General features: G+C 57.7%; 1 protein-coding gene across 3 annotated transcripts in view; it reads left to right on the forward strand.

Moving 5' to 3' along the window:
• Positions 1–492: 492 nt before the first annotated feature.
• Positions 493–26,070, forward strand: part of RAB37 (RAB37, member RAS oncogene family) — a 40,028-nt gene continuing 14,450 nt past the window's right edge. Inside the window, exons 1-2 of one of the 3 annotated variants that reach the window (XM_055133549.1) lie at positions 493–1,169; positions 24,556–24,666. In XM_055133549.1, the coding sequence (XP_054989524.1) occupies positions 1,107–1,169; positions 24,556–24,666 (174 nt within the window). In that variant the 5' untranslated portion in view covers positions 493–1,106. The remainder of the gene's footprint in view (positions 1,170–24,555; positions 24,667–26,070) is intronic. The other 2 variants (XM_055133548.1, XM_055133551.1) reach the window with 2 other exon arrangements.

A 26,070-nucleotide genomic window follows, 5' to 3' on the forward strand; every position in this document is an offset into this window, starting at 1 on the left:
ACTGGCCCACGTGAGTGACTGGCCCAGGTCCTCCAGCCTAAAGAAAGGGGTAAGCCAGAGTCAAGTGCACTGCTTCCTCCCGGCCCAGCCCTTTGCCTCCATGTGGGTGTGGACACCATGGTGGACACTGTCACGATCAGAATGCTCCAAGTCTCAATCAGCATGGCCAGTCTCGGCCCCACTTCCCACAGAGGCCAGCCCCATGGTCCCCTGCTCCAGGTATACGACACGTCACATCAACGGCACCCGGCTCTTTCCCCAGAGAGCATAGCAGCTAACATTCCTTGCACTCTTGGTATATAACCAGCACCACCAGGGTTAACGCATGCTACGTGCTACACGAGGTAAGAACAGTGATAACATCCACTCAGGAGAAGTTGAGCAAAGTTGGCTGGCACAGTTCTTCCCAGAGCCAAGATTTGAGCCCTGGAGCTTGTGCTCTTAACCAAACCACCAATTCTGGCTGCCCTGAGCGGAGTGCTGTTAACTTCGGGGGCGGGGTGGTGCCGGGTGGATGGAGGGGCTCTAGAGAGAGCAATTAAAACTCTGAATCCTATCATGGGAAAATGCAGGCATGAGAGTTCCTCTAAAACAGTGCGGAGATTTGAGGAATCCCTGGGGTTCATCAGCTAATCAGCTATCAACCTCATCCCGGCCAAAGGGAACTGTCCAGAGAGCAAAACAGAAGCCGCCCCGGCGCGACGGGATTCAGCCTCTGCACTGGGCGCTCAGCGGGGCAGCGGGACTGTGTCGTCACGGAGATGCTCTGTCGTTGCTGAGAACCAGGACCCGGGAGACCCGGGGATCGCGGGGCCCTGGAAACGCAGCAGAGCTGGGTGGGAGCTGGGTGAGCTGCGCTCGGACCCCTGGCTGGACTGAGATTTGACTGCCAGGGTCCTGGATCCCGGGGCTCTAGGCGAACCTGGTCTCAGAAGCTCTGTTTCAAGGCTCCCAAAGGGGCTGTGTCGCTGTCCCCGGTGCTGAAAACTCCCCGGGAACTGTCCGGTGCTGAACCCGGATGCGGCCCGGCCCGCGGCGCTCGGCCCTGAGCTGGGAGCGCTGACGCAGCGCGCAGGGAAAACAGGAAGCGGCGAGCTCTGGCCGGGATGGACCTGCAGAGACTGGACTCCTACCAGGGGGGAGCCGGCCCCGACCACGTCCTGCACAAGGTAAGACCCTCCTCCCGGCCGCCACCCCCCATCCCCGGCGGAGGGGAAGGGAGAGGGCGCCAGCGCACAGAGTTCTCGCTCCTTCCCCTGACTTGGCTTTGGGACTTAAAGAGAAACCAGCCCGGTTCTGCAAGCCCAGAGGAAGCTTTTTCCGTTTGATCTCCTGTAGGGCTCAAAACAGATGCGTGAGCGCTGGGGGAGGGGCCCTTCCGGCACTGGCGGATGGTCAGGCGCTTCTTCATTCATTCACCGCACCCCCCCACCCCAGCCCCGCCCGGAAATATCGGATCTCAGTCGCGGGCTCGGTCCTCACAGCCCTTTGGACTCCTGTGTGCTTCCAGCATCCTCTTCCTCTGAAAGCCTCCACCGGGGCTGTGTTTATCCCTCCACGCTCGCCTCACTAGACCAGCCCTGTGAGATGGGGCAGTTGCGGTCAGAATTCCCGTCCTGGGGGGCTGAAATTTGACAGTGTGACGACTTGCAGCAGAAACAATTTGTTTTCAAGCCAGACACTCCTGGCGCCAGAAAGCCGCTTCCAGCCACTGGCTTGCAGCCTCCCGCGAGTGTCTTGTTTCAAAGCCTTAACTGGTCCTTTCCATCCTTCATTCAAGTTCCTGGTGCAACTCAGTTCTCGTGAATGCCGGTCTCCGCTTGAGGGGCTGGTTGAGAAAAGTAATAGCTTCCCTCTAGGCAACACTTTATCGTCTGTCACCCTGAACCAGAGCCTTATATTTGCTGCTAGAGGTTATTAAAGGGCTGGAGAGACAGTACAGGAATTAGGACGTTTGCCTTACTCAGTTGGACATCAGTAGCACATGGTCCACCAAGGGTGACCCCAAATCCCCAGGTACCACTAGGTATGCCCCCTACCCTTCCCCCCCAAAAAAAGAAGTAATTATAGCTCTGTTTTTCCTCAGCCCTCCTTGTTTTGATCTTCTGTTTTCCATTCTGTTATCTGTGAATCCCTTGAAAGGCTGTGGCTGGTATCGGGCCCCACCCTGGAAGGTTATTTGCGTCAGTGCCCTCTTGAGAAGGCCAGCTTTGAAGTCCAGCTGCTCCTCCTCCTCCTCTGTGCCACCGTTTGTACGTGCACATGTTAGTATGCAAAGCTGAGAGAGCAACGAGGCTTGGCCAGAGAGCAAAGGGGTCAAAGGCAGGAGATGAGGCTCAGGGTCTAACTCTTTTCTCTATACACGTGTGGCCACCAGCATGTGCATTGCTGGCACCTGTTCAAAATTCACTGAACAATATTTCACAAACTCCCTAGGAAATAAATAGGCGTGGGGACATTTTACACACAGGACCCTCACCACAGAGGCTGATGCAGACACAAATGAAGGGGGAGTTGGTCTGTGGGTTTGGACACTATAGCGTTTCTCCCTCCAGGAGCACCCGGAGGGAAAGCACATTTCACAGGCATGTACTGGAAGTTGTAATGAAGGTGGAGTGAGAGTAACGTGGGGAAGGCATTTGCCTTGCACGCAGTCAACCCAGGTTCGATCCCCAGTTCCGACCCACAGGGGTCCCCAGAATCCCACCAGGAGTGATTCCCTACAACAAAATTGCAAAGAGCAGCAGGGTTGGAAGCAAGCTAGCACAGACCAGCGTTCCTGAGATTCTAATCCCAGCTGCAGCAGAATATAAGCATAAGCCATGCAACGTGTGTGCAAACCCATGACAAAGGTACTGTGGTCACTAGGGACATCTCTCTCCTCTGTGTTTAGGTCATTCTAGAATGCTATAAATGTTCATTGTAAAAGCTTTATGCTTTGGAGACCAGTGTTTTCAGTTATTGACTCAGTTTGGTCTTTCCGATCCTCAGTTCCCCACATGTGAAAGGCAAAGTGGGTGCATTCAGAACTTTTGTCACCTGGAGATTTATTGAGCACTAAACTGGGAGTCAGCCTCATCTGACGACTTCCTGGATGCTTGGATAACCAGCATCCGCTCAATGTCTTCAGCCCGGTGGCTAGTCACACCCAGCGATGCTAAGGGTCACTCAGGCATCACTCCCAGTGATGCATGAGGGACCATAAGGGGTGCTGGCATTTGAACTGGGTCAGCTGCCCACAAGGCAAGCTCTCTCTCCGCTGTGCTATGGTTCAGGCCCCTGGGAGCGTCTGGAGAGCAGCCTCTGGACTGAGCCTTCTGGGGTGGCCAGCAGAATGACATGTGTGGAACTGGCCCTTTCTCTGTTGTGCAGATGATCCCCCTTCCTCCTCGTATGACCTCACACCCGATGATGGTAGGGTCCTCCTCTGCGTCCCGCTTTGGAGGGGCGGTAGCCACACATCTGTGTGGGTTTAGTGCTTGCTCTATAAATGAGACCAAACTCTCTTTCCAGTTTTTCATTACAATGCAAGGGCCAAGGAAACAGGACGCTCCTCCAGCATCCAGGACTACAAATTTGTTTTTAATAAACTGTCCATTAAAATCAAATACTCAAATAAAATGAAATAAACACCCTTGCCCCTTCGGAACCCTTAAGGGTTATCTCTAAGTAAGGACTCAGGGCACTTATCACCAGGTTCGACAGGTAGGATCTTGAAAGTTTCCCAGAAATGCCCACAGCCCCCTCCCTCCTGCCCTCCCCTCTCCCTCCCCATGGGCATTGCCTGAGGCGGGGGCTGCTGTCAGGTTCCAACAACTGCTCTGCAGGGCAGTGCCAGAGAAGAGACTCTGCCATTCGGTGGCTGAAATGAAACCCCTGGAGAGGGACCAAACTTCCACTTGCCCTCAAACAATATCATTCTATGAAAGCCGATGGTAACACGGTGGGAAGGGTGCTTGCCTTGCGCAAGGCCAACCCGAATTCTATTCCTGGCACCCTCAGGGTTTCCTGAGCACTTTCAGGAGTGATTCCTGAGCACAGAGCCAAGAGTCAGCCCTTAGCACCATCAGGTGTGGCCCAAAAACAAAACCAAAAAGATGTCCGTGAGTCTTTTCTCATCTGTAAAAAAGCTTGATCAGAGCAATAACGCAGCATGGGGAGGGCGTTTACCTTACACGTGGCTAATCTGGGTTCGATCCCCGGCCCCCCATATGGTCTCCTGAGCCTGCTGGGAGTGATTCCTGAGCACCAAGCCAGAGTATGCCCTGAGCATCACTGGATGTGACCCCAAAACCAAAAAGTGGGGGGGGTGTAAAGATAGTTCCTGAGCTGTGGCTTGGAGTAGGGATGTTAAAGGACATATTCGACTTCCATGATATATTGTGGTCTTTTTCCTCTGGCATAGAAAAAGCATGTTTGTGTGCATGTGTGTGTGAGTGTGTGAACTCGGGGGAGCCTGTGAAGCCTAAGGGGGTGTGTGTTTGTGGGGAAGAGCGGGTCCTTTGCAGATATTTAGGACACAGTCAATGAGGCTTGTGGCCAGGACACACATTTAGGGCTTCAGAGCAACGGGGACACGTCTCTCCCCCTAAAGAGCTGCGGCTAGGGGAAGAGCAATGGGTCAGCACATAACAATATAAGCGCTCTCCCTCTCCCTCTCTCTCTCCCTCTCTCCTTGTCTCTCTCCATCTCTCTCTCCCTCTCTCTCTCACTTTCTCTCTCTCTTGCCCTCTAACTCACACACACACACACACACACACACACACACACAAAGCTCTCACAAGCCACCTGACTTGGTGTGAACATCCTGGCTGGGGCTGGGAGCACAGGACAGGGAGCCGTGCAATGCTCCACCAACATTCACTATTCGTGGGGCTTGAGCGATAGCACAGGGGGTAGGGCGTTTGCCTTGCACGTGGCGAACCCGGGTTCGATTCCCAGCATCCCATATGGTCTCCAGAGCACCGCCAGGGGTAATTCCTGAGTGCAGAGCAGGAGTAACCCCTGTGCATCGCCCGGTGTGACCCAAAAAAAAAAAAAGCAATATTCACTGTTGGTGGCCAGAGGGCTACAGCAGCTGAGGCATTTGCCTGGCAAGCAACACCCGGGCCACCAGGACTGACCCCTGAGCACAGAGCCAGGAGCAAGCACTGAGCACCACTGGGTGTGGCCCCAAAACAAAAACAAACCCTCAAAAAGTCCATACAGATGACCTAACCTCACAGCTGGAGAAACTAGAGAAAGATTAATCAAAAGGGGGCCAGAGAGACGGAACAGCAGGGAGGCACTTGCCTTGAATGCGGCTGACACAGGTTGAATCCCTAGCACCCAATAGGGTCCCTTAAACACCAACCAGAGAGACCCCTGAGCACAGAGCCAGGAGCCATCTCCGAGCACTGCTGGGTGTGGCCAAAAGATAGCGAACAAAATTTTTATTATATGAATTAAGAGAATGAGACCGTCTCGGCCTGCTTGGTGATAGCACTTAAGCCCATCCTGGGAATCCAGGGCTGACCCAAATGAGCCTGAATAACTCTGAGAATGTGGGGACTGGAGCGATATCACAGCGGGGAGGGCATTTGCCTTGCACGTGGCTGACCCGGGTTCGATTCCCAGCATCCCATATGGTCCCCTGAGCACCACCAGGAATAATTCCTGAGTGCAGAGCCAGGAGTAACCCCTGTGCATCGCTGGGTGTGACCCAAAAAAGCAAAATAAATAAATAAATAAATAAATAACTGAGAATGTCCCTGGAATCTCAGCAGGGAGCGACATGGTTCAGTGTCTCCAACCCTGCTTCCCAGCAGGCGCCTCTCCAGCTCAGTCCCCGGAGCCTTGGGGGAGAACAAATCTGAGACTTGTGCTGTTCGGGGAAGGCGCTCCACTTCCTGTGTTTGCGGGGAGGGCAGGAAACCCAGCTGGGCTGGACCGAAGGGCCCCAAGTGGGCAGCAGGCTGGGGAATTGTAAGACAGGAAGCACGAAGTGGCCGGACCCTGATCCCAGTGGCCTCCTTGCTTCCCCCATCTCCTTCTCAGGGGAGAGGGGCGGTCCCTGAGCGTCACCAGTGGGCCGGGCGACTGAGCTCCTGGCAACGGGCTGGCCCCATGGGGAGCAGCAGACCAGCCTCCACCCGGGTGTCCTCGGGGCCAGGCTGGGACCCCAGAGCAAAGCTCAGATCTGCAAATCCTCACCCTTTCGGGGCTGCACCCCGGAACCTCCCAGCCTCTCCCTGTCCCCAAAGGTGGCAAGGACCTCGGTGCAGAGAAGGAATAGAAGGGTGGGAACAAACAGCTCCAGGAAATGATTCCTATTTCCTGAACTTGGTCAAAGAGGACTCCCTCCTCATTTTCATTTGGTTTTGTTCTGTTGGGGGGGAGGGGACACACCCAGCTGTGCTCAGGGCTTACTCCTGGCTCTGCACTCAGGGATCACTCCTGGCAGGGCGCAGGGACCTTATGGGGTGCCAGAGTCAAACCCGGGTTGGTCGCGTGCCAGGCAAGAGCCTTACCCGCTGCACCATTTCTCTAGCCCCTCCCCCCACCCACTGCCTCCCTTCTTATCTGCATTTCTGCTAAAACCAACTTTACCCAACATGCAGAAAACGTTGGGGGGTGGGGGTGAGTCACACCAGGCAGTGGTCAGAAGCTACTCCTGATGCTGTCGGGGGAACTCCCAGCCAGGCTCAGGGGACCGTATCCAGTGTTGGGGATCCAGCTGGGGTCAGCCACAGGCAAGGCAAATTCTTTAACCTCTGGACTGTCGCTCCAGTCCCCAAAATATTTCAAAATAGTGGTTTTGAAATGCCCCGGAGGCTTATAGGGGTGTTAGGCCAGCCTGTTAGTTTAAACTCATTTCCCCTTACTTCCTGCTTCTCTGCCCGTGAGTACCACCAACACACACACACACACACACACACACACACGCACACACACACACACACACACTCCTCTATTTCTTCAGTTATTTGAGCTAGCAGGAGTCAAACTCGGTCTTGTGACTTGCAGGGCAATTTCTCTCATTGAGCCTCATCCCCCAGGACACCCCTTTGTCTACCACCACCCCCTAACACCCCCTTCCACGTGGAGAATTCTGCGGTTCGGCCCATGTCTGCCTGGTGCCTGAGCACCAACAGGAGACCCAGCCAGTTGGCTGGCCAGGTCAGTGAGCGGGCCCTGTGGCTGGACCACATCTGGCTCAACCTGTGAGATGCAGGATTTTGGTGCCATAAAAACCCCCTACGGGTCCCAGTCCCCATCTCACAGGGGGGAAAGGGGCAGGCTCTGGGGTCCCAATCCCAGCTTTGCAGCTCTCAGCCCACACCTCCAGGAGCCTCTTCCTGTGGGATGGTGAATGGACATGAAGGCCAGGAGAGAGGCCTGGGGCTGGCCGGGTCCCAAGCTACTTCGTGCGAGCAACACGAAAGTGGGGGCAGAGCGGCCCCATTAGTCTCCGGGGAAGTGGGTGCATCTGTTTGTTCCCTCATCCTTATATATACGTAAAATAGTGGCACGAAGCACCCCCAATACCCAGAACCCAAGATAAAATTTAATGCACTCAGGGCCGGAGCTCTAGATCCCTGACATCCCATTTGGTCCCCCAAGCACCACCAGGAGTGATCCCCGAGTGCAGAGCCAAGAGTAACCCCTGAGAGCCACAGAGTATGGTCCAGAAAACAAACAAACAAAAAATGTTGTCAAATTAGGGATGACGGACAAAACTACGATGTCAGAGAAAGGCATTAAAAGGAAGGAGGGCTCTGCAGTCTGATTGCCTCATGAGTGTCTGGGGTTGTTCCTCATTGTGAAAGAAACCGGAGCAGACCTCAGAGCCAACACACGTCTGTGGTCTGAGCATGAAGCAGGACCCTTGTCTCAGACAACTTCTCAAACAGCGGGCAGGGTGCTGGCTTTGCATATGGCAGACCTGGGTTCAATCCTTGGAGTCCATCAACCTACCAGGAGTGATCCCTGAGCACAGAGCCAGGAGTGAGCCCTGAGCACAGAGCCAGGAGTGATCCCTGAGCACAGAGCCAGGAGTGAGCCCTGAGCACAGAGCCAGGAGTGAGCCCTGAGCACAGAGCCAGGAGTAAGCCCCGAGCACAGCCGAGTATGGCCCCAAAACCAAGAACTAAAAATAACTTCATCATCACACAAGCCAACTTTCAGATTAAACAAAATGGGCTGGACTCCAGCAATTCCGCCACCTTGACCCAGCCCCTTGGGTGCCCGGAGCTCTCCCCTAGGCCCCAGTCCAAAACTCCACGCTGTCCAGCCAGAGCCCGACCTGAGCAGTCCCACAGGGCTCAGCGGCTGGCCCTACTCAGATGGCCACTGATCCCTGTGGCTGGAACATTGGAGAGAAAATTCCCATCAACAGCAGACCTGACAGCTACCATTTTTAAAGCTTGAGGAAGATGATTAAGGAAGACCAAGAGAGCAGGGCGGGCACTTGCCTTGCACGTGACCAACTGGGGTTCGATCCCCAGCATCCAATAGGGTGCTCTGAGCACCACCAGGAGTGATTCCTGAGTGCAGAGCCAGGAGTAACCCCTGAGTGCTTCAGTTGTGGCCCAAAAACCCAAAACCCAAACCAAATCAGCACGTATTCATCCTGTTCGACCATTTACTATCCTCGGCTCAGCCAGGCTGCCCAAACCTTCCATCCTCACCCGTCACCTGCTCTCCGGGTGAAGGCAGGAGCCTCCAGACTCAGCCGAGGACAACAAAGTGGGGAGCGAGGGGGTGGCCTAGCCTTGCCCATGCATCTAGGTCATGTCCTGAGCTTCCCAGCTGGGATCTTCAGAGCACCTTGATGGACTCCCAGGGGGCTTGAGTTCCTTCGGCCCTGACACAAGCGAGTTCCATAGGCCCTGTTTGCTCTCCATCAGTCACTGCAGAGAGAAAGCCCTGACTGCAGGGGAGGCGTCGCGAGGCCTCTGTGGCTGCCTTCCGCTCGCTGTCGTCTTCTCTGCGTTTAAAAATCTGCCCCTGGGGCTGGAGAGATAGCACAGCGGGTAGGGCGTTTGCCTTGCACGCGGCCGACCTGGGTTCAAATCCCAGCATCCCATATGGTCCCCTGAGCACGGCAAGGGGTGGTTCCTGAGTGCAGAGCCAGGAGTAACCCCTGTGCATCGCCGGGTGTGACCCAAAAAGCAAAAATAAATAAATAAATAAAAATCTGCCCCTGATCACCAAGTATAATGCGGTCGGAGGCCATGCGGGGGAAGGGTGATGCGGGCTGAATGTAGACTAGAGACTGAACACAGTGGCCACTCAACACCTTCATTGCGAACCACAACACCTAATTAGAGAGAGAGAACAAAAGGGAATACCCTGCCACGGTGGCGGGGTGGGGTTGGGGGAGATGGGATTGGGGAGGGTGGGAGGGATGCTGGGTTTACTGGTGGTGGAGAATGGGCACTGGTGAAGGGATGGGTTCTCGAACTTTGTATGAGGGAAACAAGAGCACAAAGATGAGTAAATCTGTAACTGTACCCTCACGGTGATTCACTAATTAAAAATAAATTTTAAAAAAATCTGCCCCTGGAGTGCCTTGCCCCGGAAATCTGAAGACAGCACAAAAGCAGGCACGAGGCCAAAGAGATAGTACCTTGCCTGGCAGGCAACAGATCCAACTCGATCAGTCCCACAGGAGTGATCCCAGAGCACAGAGACCACCAGGAGTGATCCCCGAGCACAGAGCCAAGAGTAAGGCTTGAGCAGAGTCAGGTGTGGTCCCAAAACAAAGCAAAAAGATGATGGGGCTGCAGCCATAATAGAATGGGTAGGACGTTTGCCTTGCACGCAGCTGACCGGGTTCGATCCCCGGCATCCCATAAGGTCCCCAAGCACTGCCAGGAGTGACTCCCTAGTGCAGAGTCAAGAGGAACCCCTGGCGATCAGGTGTGACCCCAAAAAAAAGCAGAAAAAAACACAAGATGAATAAAGGGCCCCAATGATCAAGGTGACCGCCCAGCAGTTTGTGGTGATTGAATCTGTTACCTCAGGCCCGAGAACTAGCGCAGGGAGGGGACCCAGTTCAACCCTGGCCACCAGGCCCCGAGTGCCACTGGGGTGCTCTCGAAGCCCCGAGAAGCAGCAAGCCCAGCAGCGTCGCATCCTCAGTACGAGCATCCCACTGTTCTGGTCAAGGATAGCCAGGAGCGTCTTGGGCCCCCTAAACTGCTTGGGAGCCCCCCAAGAATACGAGTGACTGAGAACCCAGCACTCGCCACATGGCACATTCACCAGGTGCTGGGGAAAAATCACCGAAATTAAAAGGCTTGATGGAGCCGTGCGTATTCATTCTACTACATTCTGTTGCTTTGGGTTTGGGTTTGGGGGCCACACCCGGCGATGCTCAGGGATTACTCCTGACTCAGGAAATACTCCTGGCAGTGCTCAGTGTCCAGACGGGAGGCCGGGGATTGAACCTGGGTCGGCCAGGTGCAAGCAAATTAACGCTCTATTTATTCTGCGACACCTGGAGCCGGGGAGCCTGGTCCAGCTGGGGCTTTCGCCAAGGTGTGGACGGGGCTGTTCCTGCATCTTCACATGCGTCACTCAGAGTGGCACTCAGGACCCTGATGTCCAAAGTTGAACCGCGATCCCCTCACCCTGGAGTTCTCAGGGCTTGGGTAATTGATTCAACCACCACAAACTTTGGTCACTGGCCCCTTTTATTCATCTTTTTGTTTTGTTTTATAAAGAACCTACATTCAGGGGCTGGAGCGATAGCACAGCGGGTAGGGCGTTTGCCTTGCACGCGGCCGACCTGGGTTCAATCCCCGGCATCCCATGTAGTCCCCCAAGCACTTCCAGGAGTAATTCCTGAGTGCAAATCCAGGAGTAACCCCTGAGCATCGCTGGGTATGACCCAAAAATCAAAAAAAAAAAAGAACCTACATTCAGGTCCTGTTTTATTTTTAATTTTGACTTTTGGGGTCGCACCCAGTGATACTCAGGGGTTACTCCTGGTTCTGCACTCAGGAATCACTCCTGGGGGTGCTCAGGGGGACCATGTGGGATGTCGGGGAAGGAACCTGAGTCAGCCTCATGCAAGGCAAACACTCTACCCCTGGGCTATCGCTCCGGCCCCTTTTTGTTTTGTTGTGGGGCCACACCTGACTATGCTCAAGGCTTACTCTTATTTTTGGCCCGTTCCTGCCACTTCACGTGCGTCCCTTGATCCCGCCTGCCCCCTCTTGTGACTTCACATGGTCTCGCCTCTGTGGACCCTCTTGTCCCTTCCTGAAGGACCCTGCGGCTCTGTCGGGGCCCTGGACGTCCAGGACTGTCCCTCAATCCCAGAGCTCACTCCCGCAGCTCAGCCCCGGCGCACTCCTCCTGGGGACTAAGACCCAAGAGACTCGGGGCTGGGTTGCTCAGTGGTCGGGCACGTGCCTGAGTGAGGCTGAGTTGGGCCCCGCACTGAGGTCGGGTGGGGGGGCCGTTACTCAGCTACGCGCCCAGGAAGAAAGACCGTGAGCCGCTGTCAATCTCATTCTCAACCAATCAGCGCCTGGGGACCAGAAGGGCCTCCCAAGTGGTTGGCGGGAGGCGGGGATGGGGAGAACCCACCCTCCCCCACCCGCACTCGTCTAACTCCCGACCCCACCACGGGGTCACACTGGGGGCGCAGGCTGGAGAGGGGGTCTCAGAGCTCCACCGTGGGCTTCCTGATGCTGCTGTACTCCGTGGCCTCCTCGGGGCTCCCGCCGGCTCTGGGGCCCTCGCGGGGGTCCGCATTGGCGTAGGTGGGCTTCGGGTCACGGGGGCGCAGAGAGAGTTGCGCGTAGCTGACCTCCTCCTGGGCATCCTGCAGGGACGGGCAGTGCTGAGGGGCTGCTGCTCCCCTCCTCGCTGAGCCAGGCACCCTGACACCCCTACTCCCCCGGGTCCCAAGGTCATGAGCCGTGGGGTCCCCACTCCCTGAGCTCAGTCTTGCTTGGAGATGCTTCCATAGGCTGATTCGGACCCCAAGCCCTCGGCAGCCGCTGGGCCCAGCACCTACGGCCACTGGCGCGCTCAGTGGGCGAGCAATGCTCAGCCTCCAGGGGGCATCACGGGGTCCGGGCCCACACAGCAGCCAGCACTCACCAGCTGCATGTGAGTCCCGTTGGCTGGGCTCAGCTGGCCAGAGCTGGCGTGCTGCGTGGACGCCTTCTTCGATGAAGCGCTGTGGAACTGGAGGCTGGCGTAGTAGAGCTCATTGTCAAGGGTCTGGACAGGGCAAGGGGAGACACGGACCCTCAGCCTCCCCCCCCACACTCGAGGCTCCCTGGGAACCCACTTCCACATCCCTCACCTGCCCACCCAGTCCTGCTCCTTCCCGCCCTTCCCAGACCCCCCACCCCATAACCCATCTCGGGGCTCTGGGACCAGGAGCGGGAGCTGGGAAAGGGGCAGGTGGGGGCTGCGTGTGACCCCAGGACTCTTACCGGCTCTGGGGGGACCTCGGGGGCTGAAAGACAACAAAGGAGCATTAGAAAGGTGTCCCGGTCGGGGATGCTCGGGGCTGGAGTGGCCGCCTGGCACAGAGACGTCCCAGGTCAGCTCCCTGCACTGCTGCGTCCCCCAGACACGGCCAGGGGGGCCCTGGGGGACCCCCACACTGATGGACCCAAATAGCCTTGGACTAATTGTCACCGGAAATGGCCCTCGGGAGGGAAGTGTCAGCAGGGAAGGAAAGAAGGAAGGAAGGAAGGAAGGAAGGAAGGAAGGAAGGAAGGAAGGAAGGAAGGAAGGAAGGAAGGAAGGAAGGAAGGAAGGAAGGAAGGGAGGAAGGGAAGGAGGGAGGGTAGGAAGGAAGGGAAGGAGGGAAGGAAGGGAGGGAGGGAGGGAGGGAGGGAGGGAGGGAGGGAGGGAGGGAGGGAGGGAGGGAGGGAAGTCTGGCCAGAATCCAGGATCCTTGCTGGTTCCTGTTCCTTTTGCCATGACCTGGCCCCTCACCAACCCCCAGAACACCACCCCTCCACCAGGCCTCAGACGGAAAGGAAGCAGATGACCCTTGTTTCATCTTCCGAGTCACTGACCCAAGCAAGGAGAGGCCTCGGCTGGACCTTGGGTCAGGGGCAGACTCGGGGAGAAGGCGGGGCGTGGACAGGGACCCTCCAACTCAGGCTCCCAGTACTGGCCAGACCCCTGACACAAGACCCCAGAGGGTGAGGTGGGTCACGGGGTGTGGGCATGAGGCCACACAGGAAGGACACGGGGGCCGGGCTGGACACTGGGTGCAGCTGGGAGCCGAGGCCCCTCCTCAGAGCAGCTGCACCTGGCCCGAGGGTGAGGCACATGGGGAAGAGGAGCCCCAGGGAGGAGCCCCAGCTCCTGCTCCCACGAGTGTGTGTGAGGTGTGTGCATAGTGTATGCATGTGTGTCCAAGTGTGTGCACGTGTGTGCCTGTGTGTGCTTGTGTATGTATGTGCATATGTGTGTGCTGTTGTGTACATGTACTTGTATGTGCATGTGTTCGTATGTGCACTCATGTGTGCACATGTGTGTGTGCACTCACTCATGTGTTTGCGTGTGTCCTGAGCTCCGTGTCCTCCTGGTCCCTCCTTGGCCACCAGCAGCCAACCGGAGGGTGCAGTGGGCACGTGCTGGCGCCTGCCACGGCCGCCTGAGAACCAGGCAGAAACCAGAGCGGAGGTGGGGGCGAGACCGGGTAGCACCTCCACGGCCACCCACAGCTCCGCTACCTTCAGAGCTGGCCTTTAGGGCGGTGCCCCCCGCCCTGGGGAGTCACTGTCTGATGGCTCTGACCCCTGCTGCCATCAGACCCACCCCCCACCCCCGCTCTCACCTGTCCTCTGTCGCTTCAGCTTCCTCCAAGCAAGGAGGGCGGCCGCCAGCAGGAGAAGCAGCAGCACAGCAGAGATGACGGGGAGGAGCAGGGGGACAGGGAGGCCCCTGGAAACAAGACGGACTCCTCACACCTGAGCCCCCGGGACAGGGCCATAACCCCTGCCTGACTGCAGCAGACCCGTGTGCCGGTCACCACCAGGCCTCTGCTGCCCACGGGAACCCCCCCGCAAAGGTGGTGAAGACACGGGGTGGGGGATCAGAGCGTCAGGTCTGACTTACGCAGCAGCGGCAGAGGGGTGACGGGTCACAGTTGGGGGGCTGTGGGTCTCCTGTGAGGTGACCAGTGTGGTGAGCGCATTGGTGGTCATGGTGGTTGGTACTGTGGTGGGAGCTGGACACACAGACCAGGTCACAGGCAGCTCTGTCTATCTGATGTCCCAGGCAAGGGACCGGCACCAACGTCCGGGTGGCACTGGCAGGCCCTGGGCCCCGTTTCCTTGTGTCCCCCTGAGCTTCCCCGGCTCCAGGCCCAGCCAGCCCGAAGCTGGGCAGAGAGCATTGAGCCCAGAGAGGGCAGGGGTCCACCTGGGGTGGGGGGAGCCCCCAAGCATTACAGAGAAGCCCCCTCCAGCACCCCACCCGTGCCCACACGGACTCAGCCCCAGGACAGTCTCCTCAGAGTGACCGATGAGGACAGGAGAGAGACCCGGGAGCAGCCAGACATGACACAGACACGGTCACCTACCTGGGCTGACGGTCACTCTGACCTTGACCCCCAGATCAATTCCTGTTCTCTCAATCCCGCACCAGTACATGTCAGCGTCATTGTCCCTGAGTCGTTCCATGGTCACAGTGAACCTGCGCTGACTCTGGTCGTCCCTGATGGTCACCCGGTCACTCCTCGCCTCCTGCTCTGTTCCAGAGGTTTTTACAAGGATCTTGCATGAAGACCAGGCTGCCCCTCGGCACCACCACTTCCAGTACTTCTCATACCCGGCGTCATACTGACAGGTCACATTCAAGGAGCCCCCAACGTGGCCTGTCACTGCTCCGGGTCCCTTCATAGCAACTGAGCCTGGAGACAAACGCACGAGCCTGTCACCTCCCAGCACGGGCAGCGCCACCGCCAGGCACGGGGACTCGCCCCATTCCTCCCTGCCCAGGGACACCCTCCTCCCCCAGTCCTCCCCTTTGTCCTCCCCAGAACCCCCAGGACCCCATACAGGCCTCAGACACTCAAGACCGTGACCCTGAGCAGTGACGCCCCTGCCCAGACACGGACGCTTCAGCCTGTCCCTGAGCAGCCCCGCGGGACTGGGCTGGCGGGGCCTGGGCCGCTGTCTCTGAAGGGTGAAGGATGGAGGGTGACAGGTGGTGGGTGAGGGATTTGGGGTGACAGATGACGCTTTTGCTCCGGTGACAGGAGCCCGAGCGGCTGCAGCCACACCCTGTGGGGTCGGCAGGATCTTCCCAGCGGTCACCGTGGCTGCTCCTGGTCAGTAAGACTGCCCCCTCGGTGTTCACTGAAGCTCCCCCATGCCGTGGTGCCCGCTGCCCCCGGGTGCTGATGCCTCCTCCAGAGTCAGTTTCCCACGGGACCACTTTGGTTTTTGTTTATTTGCTTCTTTGGTTTGGTTTTGGAGCCACACCCAGTGATTCTCAGAGTTTTTCAGGAATGACTGCTGGCAGGCTTGGGGCACCCTATGGGATGCGGGGATCGAACCCAAGTTAGCTGCGTGCAAGGCAAGCGCCCTCCCCGCTGTCCTATCGCTCCGGCCCCACTGAATCCCTTTGATCACTGACTCACTGACTCCTCTGTGGGAGTCACTCAGAGTCTCCTGATCCGTTTGTCCTGTGACGATCCTGCACACAAAGCCTCGCTAGGCCAGTGAGCCAGCTCTGTCGCCCCCGAAGTATATATATCACTGTATCACTGTCATTCCGTTCATCAATTTGCTCGAGCGGGCGCCTGTAATGTCTCCATTCATCCCTGTCGCATGCTAGTGTAGCCCAATGGCGTGTTGGGGGCTCTTTCAGGATCAGGGGAATGAGGACTGTTGTTGTGACTGTTTTTGGCATATTACACCACAGGTAGCTTGCCAGGCTCTGCCGTGTGGGCGGGATACTCTTGGTAGCATGCCAGGCTCTCCAAGAGGGATGGAGGCTTTTAGGGCGGCCTCTAATCACCTTTACAGGTGTTCCCAGTCTACCGAATGTAAGCTTTTGGTCGACTGGCGTGTTGTAACAATCTCCACATGGACAAACACGCACGCACTTGCCTGCGTCTCTGGGCAGCACCTGGGACATCTGTGGCCTCAGGTTGATCTCCTTGAGGTTGATGGAGTGTGCCCAGAGGGTCTGTGCCAGGTCAAACACCTGCGCCGAGTCCCAGGTCACCTGGTGGTTGGCTGACAGGACCCCACAGTGGATGAGCCACTGTGCGCACTGCCACCACAGCTCTATGTCCAACGGTGCTGTGACTCGGCCCGGCCGGGGCAGGTGGTGACACTGCGGCCACCACCGTGGTTTGCCCGTGCCCCACCGATGCCATTTTGCCCAAATCTTGCAAAACAGCCGGCGATGTCCATCAGGAATCACACGTAGAGTTCCAGCAGGGACCACGCGTAGAGTTCCATGTCTGGCGTGCTGAGCCATGCGTTGTCTGAGGGGGGATGGTGAGCCGGGTTCGGGAGAGCGTGAGGGGTTTGGCGGTGTCACCACCATCTTGCCTCCAATCAAATATGGTGTGGTAATTATGGAAAATTAGTAGGGAGTGTCTTATGGTGTCTCACACGGCCCCAAAAGCGGTCACACGGTTTAGGAACATGTTCACTCATATGTGAAGCTCAGCCTGAGCGTGTGGAAAGCAGCCTGGAGCGTGGCGACAGTTGGGTTGTGGAGGTCGGCTGCCAGGGCTGGGTCTCTTGAGGTGGGGAGGTCTCTCACCCGCCCCCCTCTGGGACGCCTCGAGTGAAAACAGCCTGGCACAGAGTCCGTTGGCATGGTTATAGGAGCCTCATTTTATGCTCCCTTCCAGGAGAAGCGACCGTGAGTTCTGGACAGTGGCCGATGAGAATGTTATCTAGTGCCAGCAGGAGGAGGTGGCTTATGGGTGTGACCCCTGGGCTGCCGGAGACTGGGGGAAGATATATATTTATTTGGTGTTTGGGGTCATGCCCTGGCAATATCTAGGGGGCTACTTCTGGCTCTGCACTCAGGAATCACTCCTAGTGGTAATCAAGGAACCATATGGAATGCCAGGGATGGAACCCGGGTCAGCCACATGCAAGGCAAATGCCCTCCCCGCTGGACTCCAGCCCCTCCCCCAGATAATTTTTTGTCTCATGTGGTTCCCTGGAGTCATCCGAAGAGGAAAGCTGCCCCCTGACCCAGCCAGACTCCTCCAACCAGGGCATTATAATGTGCCCTGCTTGGGTTTGCGGTTTTGGGGGTGCTGGGGATCAACCCCAGGACCTCACACATGCAAGGCACCTACTTTACACTGACCTGCCTCCCACATCCCCCGCCCTAAGACTACTGTCACTGTCACCGCAGCTCTGGGAAATGAAAGCAAGTAGCTGGCATCTCCTCAGGGGCTCCAGGGACCCTCTCCCCGGTAGTCAGCATCGTCTGACGATAAAACCTACCAGCCTGGGAGAGGCCAGTTCTTTTGTCTGAGCGTGCACACACACAAGCACACAATACACACACATAACACACACATGAACACACAATACACACATAACACATAATACACACATACACAAAAATATACACACATACACATGTAACACAAAACACATACACAGTACACACACATACACACATACACACATATATGCACATACACACATGTACACAATACACACAACACACACATACACAATACATACACATACAACGTACACACTACACACACATGCACACATATATACACAGTATACACAGACATATGCACACATATGCACATAAGCACATACACACATACATACTATACACACACATCGCACACATACATACACACACCTACACACAATAAACACACACATACATACACACAATACACACGTACACACAATACACACACATACACACACACCGCACAGCAGCCCAGGGCTCAGGAGCTGAGCATGTCCTAACGGCCTGAAGAATAGCAATCACGCCAGCCCAGCAAGTGAGCTCAGGGTGGCAGATGTTGGACCAGGAACTACACCTCTGAACAATTAAGGTCCTTCCCAGCCTCCCCCTTCCTCCCCCGGGAAAATGACGTTCTGGAGAGCAGAGGGAACTTCCTGGCCTCCCCTGTAGGAGTCAAACAATGGACTCTTCAGATGAGGGAAGCTGTGTCCAGGAAACGACCTCTCCTGATGGAAAGTTCTGGAGGCGAGGCTGTGAGAGGAGGTTCAGGGCTGCATTTGGGGGACCTGGCGCCCAGTAAACACTGAGCTGGCTCCAGACAGATCTTTCCGCCTGCCTGAGCACCCCGAAACCACACACGGGCATACATATGCACGCACACACCAGTGTGCTTGCATGCACACGCACCCACACACACGCACTGCTTGCACGCCCTCTGTGCACATGCCAACACATGCACACACTTACAGCAGCCCCCATCGGCCCCCATGCCCACTGCCAGGAGAAAGCCAAGTCCAGCACGGGCGAGACCCGGCTCATCAATCTGGCCCCCGACTATCCTGGGAAGTGACTTCTGTCCTGTGCAGAGCGGGCTGAGCACCCTCGAGAACCACCGCCCACACCCCTGCGCTGCTTCCCCCCCTTGTGGTCCTCCAGTCACTTCCTTTCCCTAAAACCCCTTCCTAAAAGAGATACTGTTGCCCTCGCAGCTGGGGCTCTCGCAGCCTGCAGGAAGTCACACGGCCTTTCTCTTCAAGCACACTTGGGTGCACGGGACCTGGGGCAAGCCTGGAAAGCCGCCCCGCTGACCAGCTGCTCCGCTGTCCCTGGGTCCGAGGGGCTCCTCTCGCTGGCTGGCCCTGTCTGAAACACTCCTCCCCACCGAAGTCTTGCCCACAACAAGTCAAATCTCACTTTTGGAAACACCTGTTCCCTTTCAGTGGGTGACAGAATGAATGACTGAAATCAACCGCTGCAGTCGTACACCAAAGGCTACTAGGTGGAGGGTCACACATATGACCCCTGTGAGCCTCCACCCCCACACACACTCAGCCTTGACTGCTTCCTGGGTGAGCACTGGTCCCCCCATTCTCTCTGCTCCCCCAATAACTTGCCTTCTGTTGGTTGCAGTGAGATGCAATCCACCCTCCACGCCCTTTGAAAAATTGTGTCCAGGGGCTGGAGCGATGGGACGGTGGGGAGGGCGTTTGCCTTGCACGCGGCTGACCCGGGTTCCATCCCTGGCATCCCATAGGGTGCCCTGAGCACTGCCAGGAGTAATTCCTGAGTGCAGAGCCAGGAGTAACCCTTGAGGGACTGGAGCACAGCAGGTGGAATGTTTGCGGTGTTTTGCTTGTTTGGGGGCTTTGGGGTCACATCCAGCTTGTGCCCTGGATGCGCACTGGCCACTCCTAGCTTTGTGCTCAAGGGTGACTCCTGGCACAACTCAGGGGCCGATGCAGTGACTGATCCCGGTTGGCCTTGTGCTAGGAAAGCACCTTCACCCAACACCACCTCTCAGAGGTCACCATATGCAGATATCCAAGCCTGACTTTAGAACATTTTCTCACCCCTGAGAAGCCGCCCCACACCCGTTGCTAGGCAGCTCCTGAGCAGCCTGACCCTCATCTTGTCTCTGGATGGATTTGCATGTTCTGGGCTTGACCAGACTCAGCACTTGTGTCTGTCTGAGTGTCGGTGTCTGGCTCCTGTTGCTCAAGGTCTGTCCGTGCGGGACCGTGAGGCTGACCTGGGTTCGGGCGCCTGACATTCTCTTCAGCTCCAATCAACACGCGATACGATCTGGGGGGTCTTCTTGGGGCCAAGATGAATCCCGCTACTATGAACATTACAGTTTTGGTCTTTTTTTTTTTTTTTTTTTGCTTTTTGGGTCACACCCGGCAATGCACCAGGGTTACTCCTGGCTCTGCACTCAGGAATTACCCCTGGCGGTGCTCGGGGGACCGTATGGGATGCTGGGATCAAACCTGGGTCGGCTGTGTACAAGGCAAACGCCCTACCCGCTGTGCTATTGCTCCAGCCCTGAACATTAGTTTAACTGTTTTGTTGTTTTGTCTTGGGCCACACCTGGCAGTGCTCAGGGCTTACGATCACTATTCTTTTAAGTAAAGTAACTAGTTTTATTTAGGAAATAGTAGAAAGAAGAGAAAGACCCATATGCAAAGGAAGAGATTTTTGCTAGTAGCCCAAACCGGGTTGCAGGTGACTTCAGAATTCAGGAGGCGGGTAAACAATTGTTGATGTGGGCAAATGTTTGTCATTCCTTGGGGGTCTGTACCTAGAAATGGAATTGTGGGATGTCAAGAATCTGAGGTGAGGGGCAGGGGCAGGCAGAGCAATAGTACGGCAGGTAGGGTGTTTGCCTTGCCTGTGACCAAGCCAGGTTTGATCCCTGGGTTCCCATAGGGTCCCGAGCACTGCCAGGAGAGGACCCTGAATGCAGAACCAGGAGTAAGGCCTGTGCATCACCGGGTGTGGCCCAAATTTTAAAACAACCATAAAAAGGAACCTCAGATGAGACCAGAGAGATCTCCCAAAGGGCCAGACAAGCACAGGTTTTGACTTTGGAAGGCCGAGGGTTCAATCCCTCAAGAGTGCAAGGTCCCTTGGAGTGACAGCACAGCGGGTAGGGCATTTGCCTTGCACGCGGTCAACCCAGGTTTGATTCCTGGCATCTCATATGGTCCTCTGAGCACCGCCAGGAGTAATTCCTGAGTGCAGAGACAAGAGTAACCCCTGAGGGGCTGGAGCAATAGCACAGCGGGTAGAGCGTTTCCCTTGCACATGGCTAACCTGGGTTCGATTCCCTGCATCCCATATGGTCCCCCAAGCACCGCCAGAAGTAATTCATGAGTGCATGAACCAGGAGTAACCCCTGTGCATCGCCGGGTGTGACCCAAAAAGCAAAAATAAAAAAGGGGTTCAAAAAGCAAAAAAACAGGGTAACCCCTGAGACCCCCTCCCCTCCAAAAAAGTGCACGGTCCCCTGAGCACTGCCCTGGCTCCAAAACAAACAAAACCTTGGGGCTACATGGTACAGCGGTGTGTCGGTTCCATCCCTGGCACCACCTGTGGTCTCCCAAACATCACCAAAAGCGAGACTGAGCTCAGAGCAAGAAGTGGCCCCTGAGCCCCACTGGGACTAAAGACCGAGGAAGAAGACCGGGAGGGGAGGAATTGTGGGGAGAAAGTGTGGCCAGATCACGTGTGCATGTTGGAGGGAAAGTTAAGTAGAAGATTCTGGAATCCAGGGAGGTGTCCATGCCAGGATATAAATTAGGACGTCGTGAGTGGGGAACTGATTCAAAGGGTTGGCGTTCGAGCTTTACACGGGATCCCGCTGGCCCGTGGCTCCACCTGGGCCCCACAGCCTACATGCTTGTGGATGCAGCCAAAAATAACACTCGAGTCATCTGGAGAGAGACGCAGCATTTTCTTAAGCAAAGAGCAGGTGAGAGAAGCGTCTGAAGAGGGAAGAAGGTCAAGGACTGAGGCCGAGTGCTTCCGGGTCAGGACCACACCTTAGGGCTGGCATTCACCTACGTGTGGGCCCGGGCTCCCTCCCCACCACCACGAGGAGACACAGAGAAGGCCCAGAAGCCCCTGAGATCACCTTAGGGACCCACTGGCCACCGCAGGGCCCGGACCTCTCTGCCCCATCAGGACACCCAGACCCACCCCAGCTGTTCCCAGTCCCTTGGCCTTTCCGCCCTCTCCTGTTCCCAGTGCCCAGTGCCCAGGCCACGCTCCCTGGCTGCCCAGCTCGCTCCCCGCTCCCCTCCTGCACCCCTTTCCCTCCTTCCAGCGTCCCCCACCCCTGGGGACAGAGCAGCAGGAGGGGTGACCGCTGGTCTCTGCGCTGTCTCCACTGCTCCCCAACACCCGACCCGGGGCCTCACTGCCCACTGGGGCCACCCGCTGGGGTCAGGAGCTCTGTCCTGAGCGGGTCCTTCTACTGCCCCCAGCCCCAGCCCCACAGTTGACCCTTGAGCTCCCACTGCACTGGGGACAGTCCCCAACATATCCCTATTTCCCCCAAATAGACTGGCACAGGATAGATTGGCCCCACAGAGATTGGCACCATGGGCCACCCCACCCCGGGCACCGGCGGCTGCAACTCCAGCTCAGCCTGGGGGGCTCCTGGTGAACTGGGGTGGGCCCAGCGGGACCCCGGACAGGGCCCCTTCTCCCAGGACAGGCCCGACTCACCTGAGAGGCCGCAGAGCAGGAGCAGGAGCGCGAGCAGCCGCATCCTCTCACCCGGGGCCGGGGTGTGGACACAGCCCAAAGGACACACGGAGCCCCCCACCGTCCCTCCTTCTGCTCTCTCTCTCTCCCTCTCTCTCTCCCTCTCTCTCTCTCTCTCTGTCTCTCCCTCTCTCTCTCTCCCTCTCTCTCTCCCTCTCTCTCTCTCTCTGTCTCTCCCTCTCCCTCTCTCTGTCTCCCTCTCTGTCTCCCTCTCTCTCTCTCTCTCTCTCTCACTCTCTCTCTCACTCTCTCTCTCTCTCTTTCTCTCTCTCTCCCTGAATTTCCCTCACCCTCCTGGCTTCCTCCTTCAGCCCCTCCCCTCCCCAGAATCATAGTAAAAGAGGAAGGAGGCAGCGACCAGGGGAAATTTCAAGGCCCTGAGCTATATGGGGAAACCAGGAGGTACCAGCCTTTGAGAAATCGGCCCTGTGCAGCCTCAACAGTTCTCTGAAGGGAGAACTCAAGGCCCATCCTGGGGCTGGGGGGTTGGCAGACCCTCCTCTCCGTGCAGGCTCCCCGCCATGGTGGACCCTGACAGAGCGCCCTACACCCGGGGCTTCAGGGTAGCTGATACTTGGGGTCCAGGTAGTCAACTAAACTGGGGCTCCCAGTGCAAAAGCCGGGGTGCCTGCCCACGAGTGGAAGAAGCTTTCACAGCTGGGGAGTCAGATGCTGACTGCAGGGAAAGGGGGTCCAGGGCAGGGAGTCTGGGCACGGCAGTGGCCATGTGTGGGGTGTCCTGCCGGTATGCCCAACAGGCCCGTTTCAGGGCAAGCCTGTGCTCTGTGTCTGAATCCCCCCAAAACTTCTCAAGGTTCTTCCTGGGGAGGCGGCTGTGTGCTCATGGAGTCCCCTTTTCCCTGTGCCCCCGTACTTTCTGCTGTGGAAGGCAGGGCCGGTCCTAGGCCCCGTAACTGTCCCCCACCCTGGTGGGGCATAGTGGGCCTCCAGGAACGAGGTTTCCTCTGTTTGGCCCCAAGCATGAGCCCCCACAGCCTGTGCCCGTTTGGGGACAGAGAACCCAGAGAGACCTCAGCGGGAAGAGCACAGCCCGGCGGGTGGGTGCAGTGACCCGCAGAAGGGCCGTGGGCCGCCCACAGGATGTGGCCAGCTCGTCCTCACTTGACCCAAGTCAGAGCCCTCTCTGAGGCCCGTCCTGTCCGAGTCAGCAGCCTCGCACCTGGGGGTGGGGGTCCTGGGGTAGCGAGGCTGGGTGCGCGGGGTCCCCTTCTGCTCTGCCCAGCAGTTCCTGTCGTCCTGTCCCAGCTGTCCTAGTCTCTGGCCACGGCCCCTTGTGCGTGCGTGAGACTTTGTGCGTGTGTGCTCAGCCCCTGGTCACTACCTGGTCATCTGAGCCACCTGAGCTTCCCGGGGCATCTGGGCCCCGCCTGGTCCTGCCGCTGCTGGGCCTGAGTCTGGGCACACCACCCTCCCTGATCCTGGAGGGCGGGGAAGAGAGGAGAGTCCAGAGAGCATGTGGAGGGAGAGAGAGAGAGAGGAGAGAGACAGAGAAAGAGAGAGAGAGAGAGAGAGAGAGAGAGAGAAACAGGGAGAGAGGCGGGGAGAGAGAAGGGGGGAAGGTGCCTGCCACGGAGGCAGACGAGGGTGTGAGGTGGGGGGAAGGGAAACGGGGACGTTGGTGGTGTGAAATGTGCTCTGGTGCAGGGATGGGTGTTGGAACGTTGTATGACTGAGACTCAGTCACGAGCAGCTTTGTCATGGTCTATCTCACAGTGATCCAATTTAAAGAAAAGAAAGAAAGAGAAGAAACCATGGGGCAGTAGGCCTGTGTCTCCCTGCCTCAGTGTCCCTCCCTGGGACAGGAACTTGCCCGTAGGAAGTCAGGCCTCAAACACGCACCTACTGGCCAGGGCCAGAACAGTGCGTGCAGGAACACATGCATGGCAGGTGTGTGTGGGGGGGGGGTGTGGGTGTGGGTGTGTGCAGGTGTGTATTCAGGTGTCCTTGTAGGTGTGTGTGTATGCAGGCATATGTGTGTGCAGGTGTGTGTGTAGGTGTGTATGTGCAGGTATGTCTGTACAGGTTTGTGTAGGTGTGTGCAGGTGTGTACACATGTGTAGGTGTGTGTACATGTTTGCAGGTGTGTGTGGCTGTGTGTGCATGTGTGCAAGTGTGTGTACATATGTGACTGTGTGTGCATGTGTGTACATGTGTGTAGGTGTGTGTGCAGGTATGTGTGCATGTAGGTGTGTGTGCATGTGTGTGTGTGCAGGTGCGTGTGCCTGCGTGTGCACATTCTCCTCTGCATGCTCAGTTGGAACCTCTCCCCAGCCCCCAGCCCCCCTCCTGCACCCCCCTCACCCTCTCTCTGCTCCCTTGCAGACCATCCTGGTGGGCGACAGCGGTGTGGGGAAGACGTCGCTGCTGGTGCAGTTCGACCAGGGCAAGTTCCTCCCGGGCTCCTTCTCGGCCACCGTGGGCATCAGCTTCACGGTAAGTGCCGCCAGCCAGGCTGCGCAGGCCCTGGGGCTCTGCCAGGTGCAGGCAGGAACCTGGACCATGTCCCTGTGGTCCTTCAGGGACTTGCGGGCAAAGGCCACCTGCAAGGACAGAGGGCTGCGGGGAAGGGAGGAGGGAGGCGGGGCTGGAGCTTCCAGAACTTTCATGCAAGACCTGTGTCAGCAGGTAAACCAAGGCTGTGATCGCTCGGGATAAAGAGGGTGTCGTGGGCAGGCTGGTGGCAGGAGCTGTGCCCTCAGGGCACCCGCACCCAGGACAGTCACCCCCCACCACCAGGCTCTCCTGCTGCCCCGTCTCCTGGGCCTCCCCCTGGCTGAACACAACTGAAACCTGGATATCAGAGCCGTGTCCACGCAGGCTGCTCAGGGCCGTGTCCAGGGGAGGAATCCAAGAGGCCGAGATCAGCAGAACATTCTAGACACAGCCCTCAGCTGTGCCGTCGGGGGCCGTCCAGGGCCCAGCTCCACTTCAGCCCGTGCCTGGACCCAGCTGAGAGGCAGCTCCCGGTGGGACATTCCCCGCCTGCAGACAGCCCAGAGCCCTTCTGGGCCTGGGCCTATCCCGGCCTGTCCCCACCCCCTGCAGCCTGGCCCTGGGGAGGGGCCCGTCTCCCCTGGGCCCTCCAGGACCATCCACTGGGGCCTCCTAGGGCTGGGGGTTGAGCAAGGGCCACGGTCACTTCCGGGTCCCAGCAAGCACAGGCCCGTGAGGCCCCACTCGGGAGACGGGAGAGGGGACCCGTGGGGTCCTAGCGAGGAAGACAAGGGCTTAGGGTGACGGGGTCCCCAGGAAGCAGGGAGGGGAGTCTGTCAGGGCGAGGGTGGGGCCCAGATTCGGGGGCCCCCAGAACTGGTCCCCGAGGTCCCAGGCAGGAGAAGAGGGGGTGGGGGGAGTGTGGCTCAGGGTCTCAGCCCAGGCCCCCCAGCCCTGAGTGAAGCTCTCCTCACACCTCCAGCCTGTCAGCGCTGCAGAGTGAGGTCTGGGTGGGTGTAACCCTCAGGCTCACAGATGCACGGCTGGGGGTGGGACCCCCATTTCCATGCTGGCCTGTAGCCAGAGCCCCCAGGCCGGCCTGGCTGGGCCCCAACCCTGAGGCAGGCCCTGACACCTGGGCTGTGGCTCCTGCAGGCCCAGCTCACAGGCTGAGGAGGCTGAGGGGAGGGTCACCCCCTGGCCTCTGGAACCCCCTCACCCAGCCGCCCCCCGGCCCAGGGCTCCCAGCGCCCCTCAGCCGCTCCCTCACCCCGGCCGCCTTAGCGGGGAGCTCAGGGGTCCCTCCAACACATCGCAGGCCCCAGAGGCTGTGGTGCTGACCACGTCCTCCTCACACAGCCCCTGTCGGGGGGTGCAGAGTGCGCCTGACAGGGGCGGAGTGTG

Source organism: Sorex araneus, chromosome 3, assembly GCF_027595985.1.
Source record: "Sorex araneus isolate mSorAra2 chromosome 3, mSorAra2.pri, whole genome shotgun sequence".
Taxonomy (NCBI): Eukaryota; Metazoa; Chordata; class Mammalia; order Eulipotyphla; family Soricidae; genus Sorex; species Sorex araneus.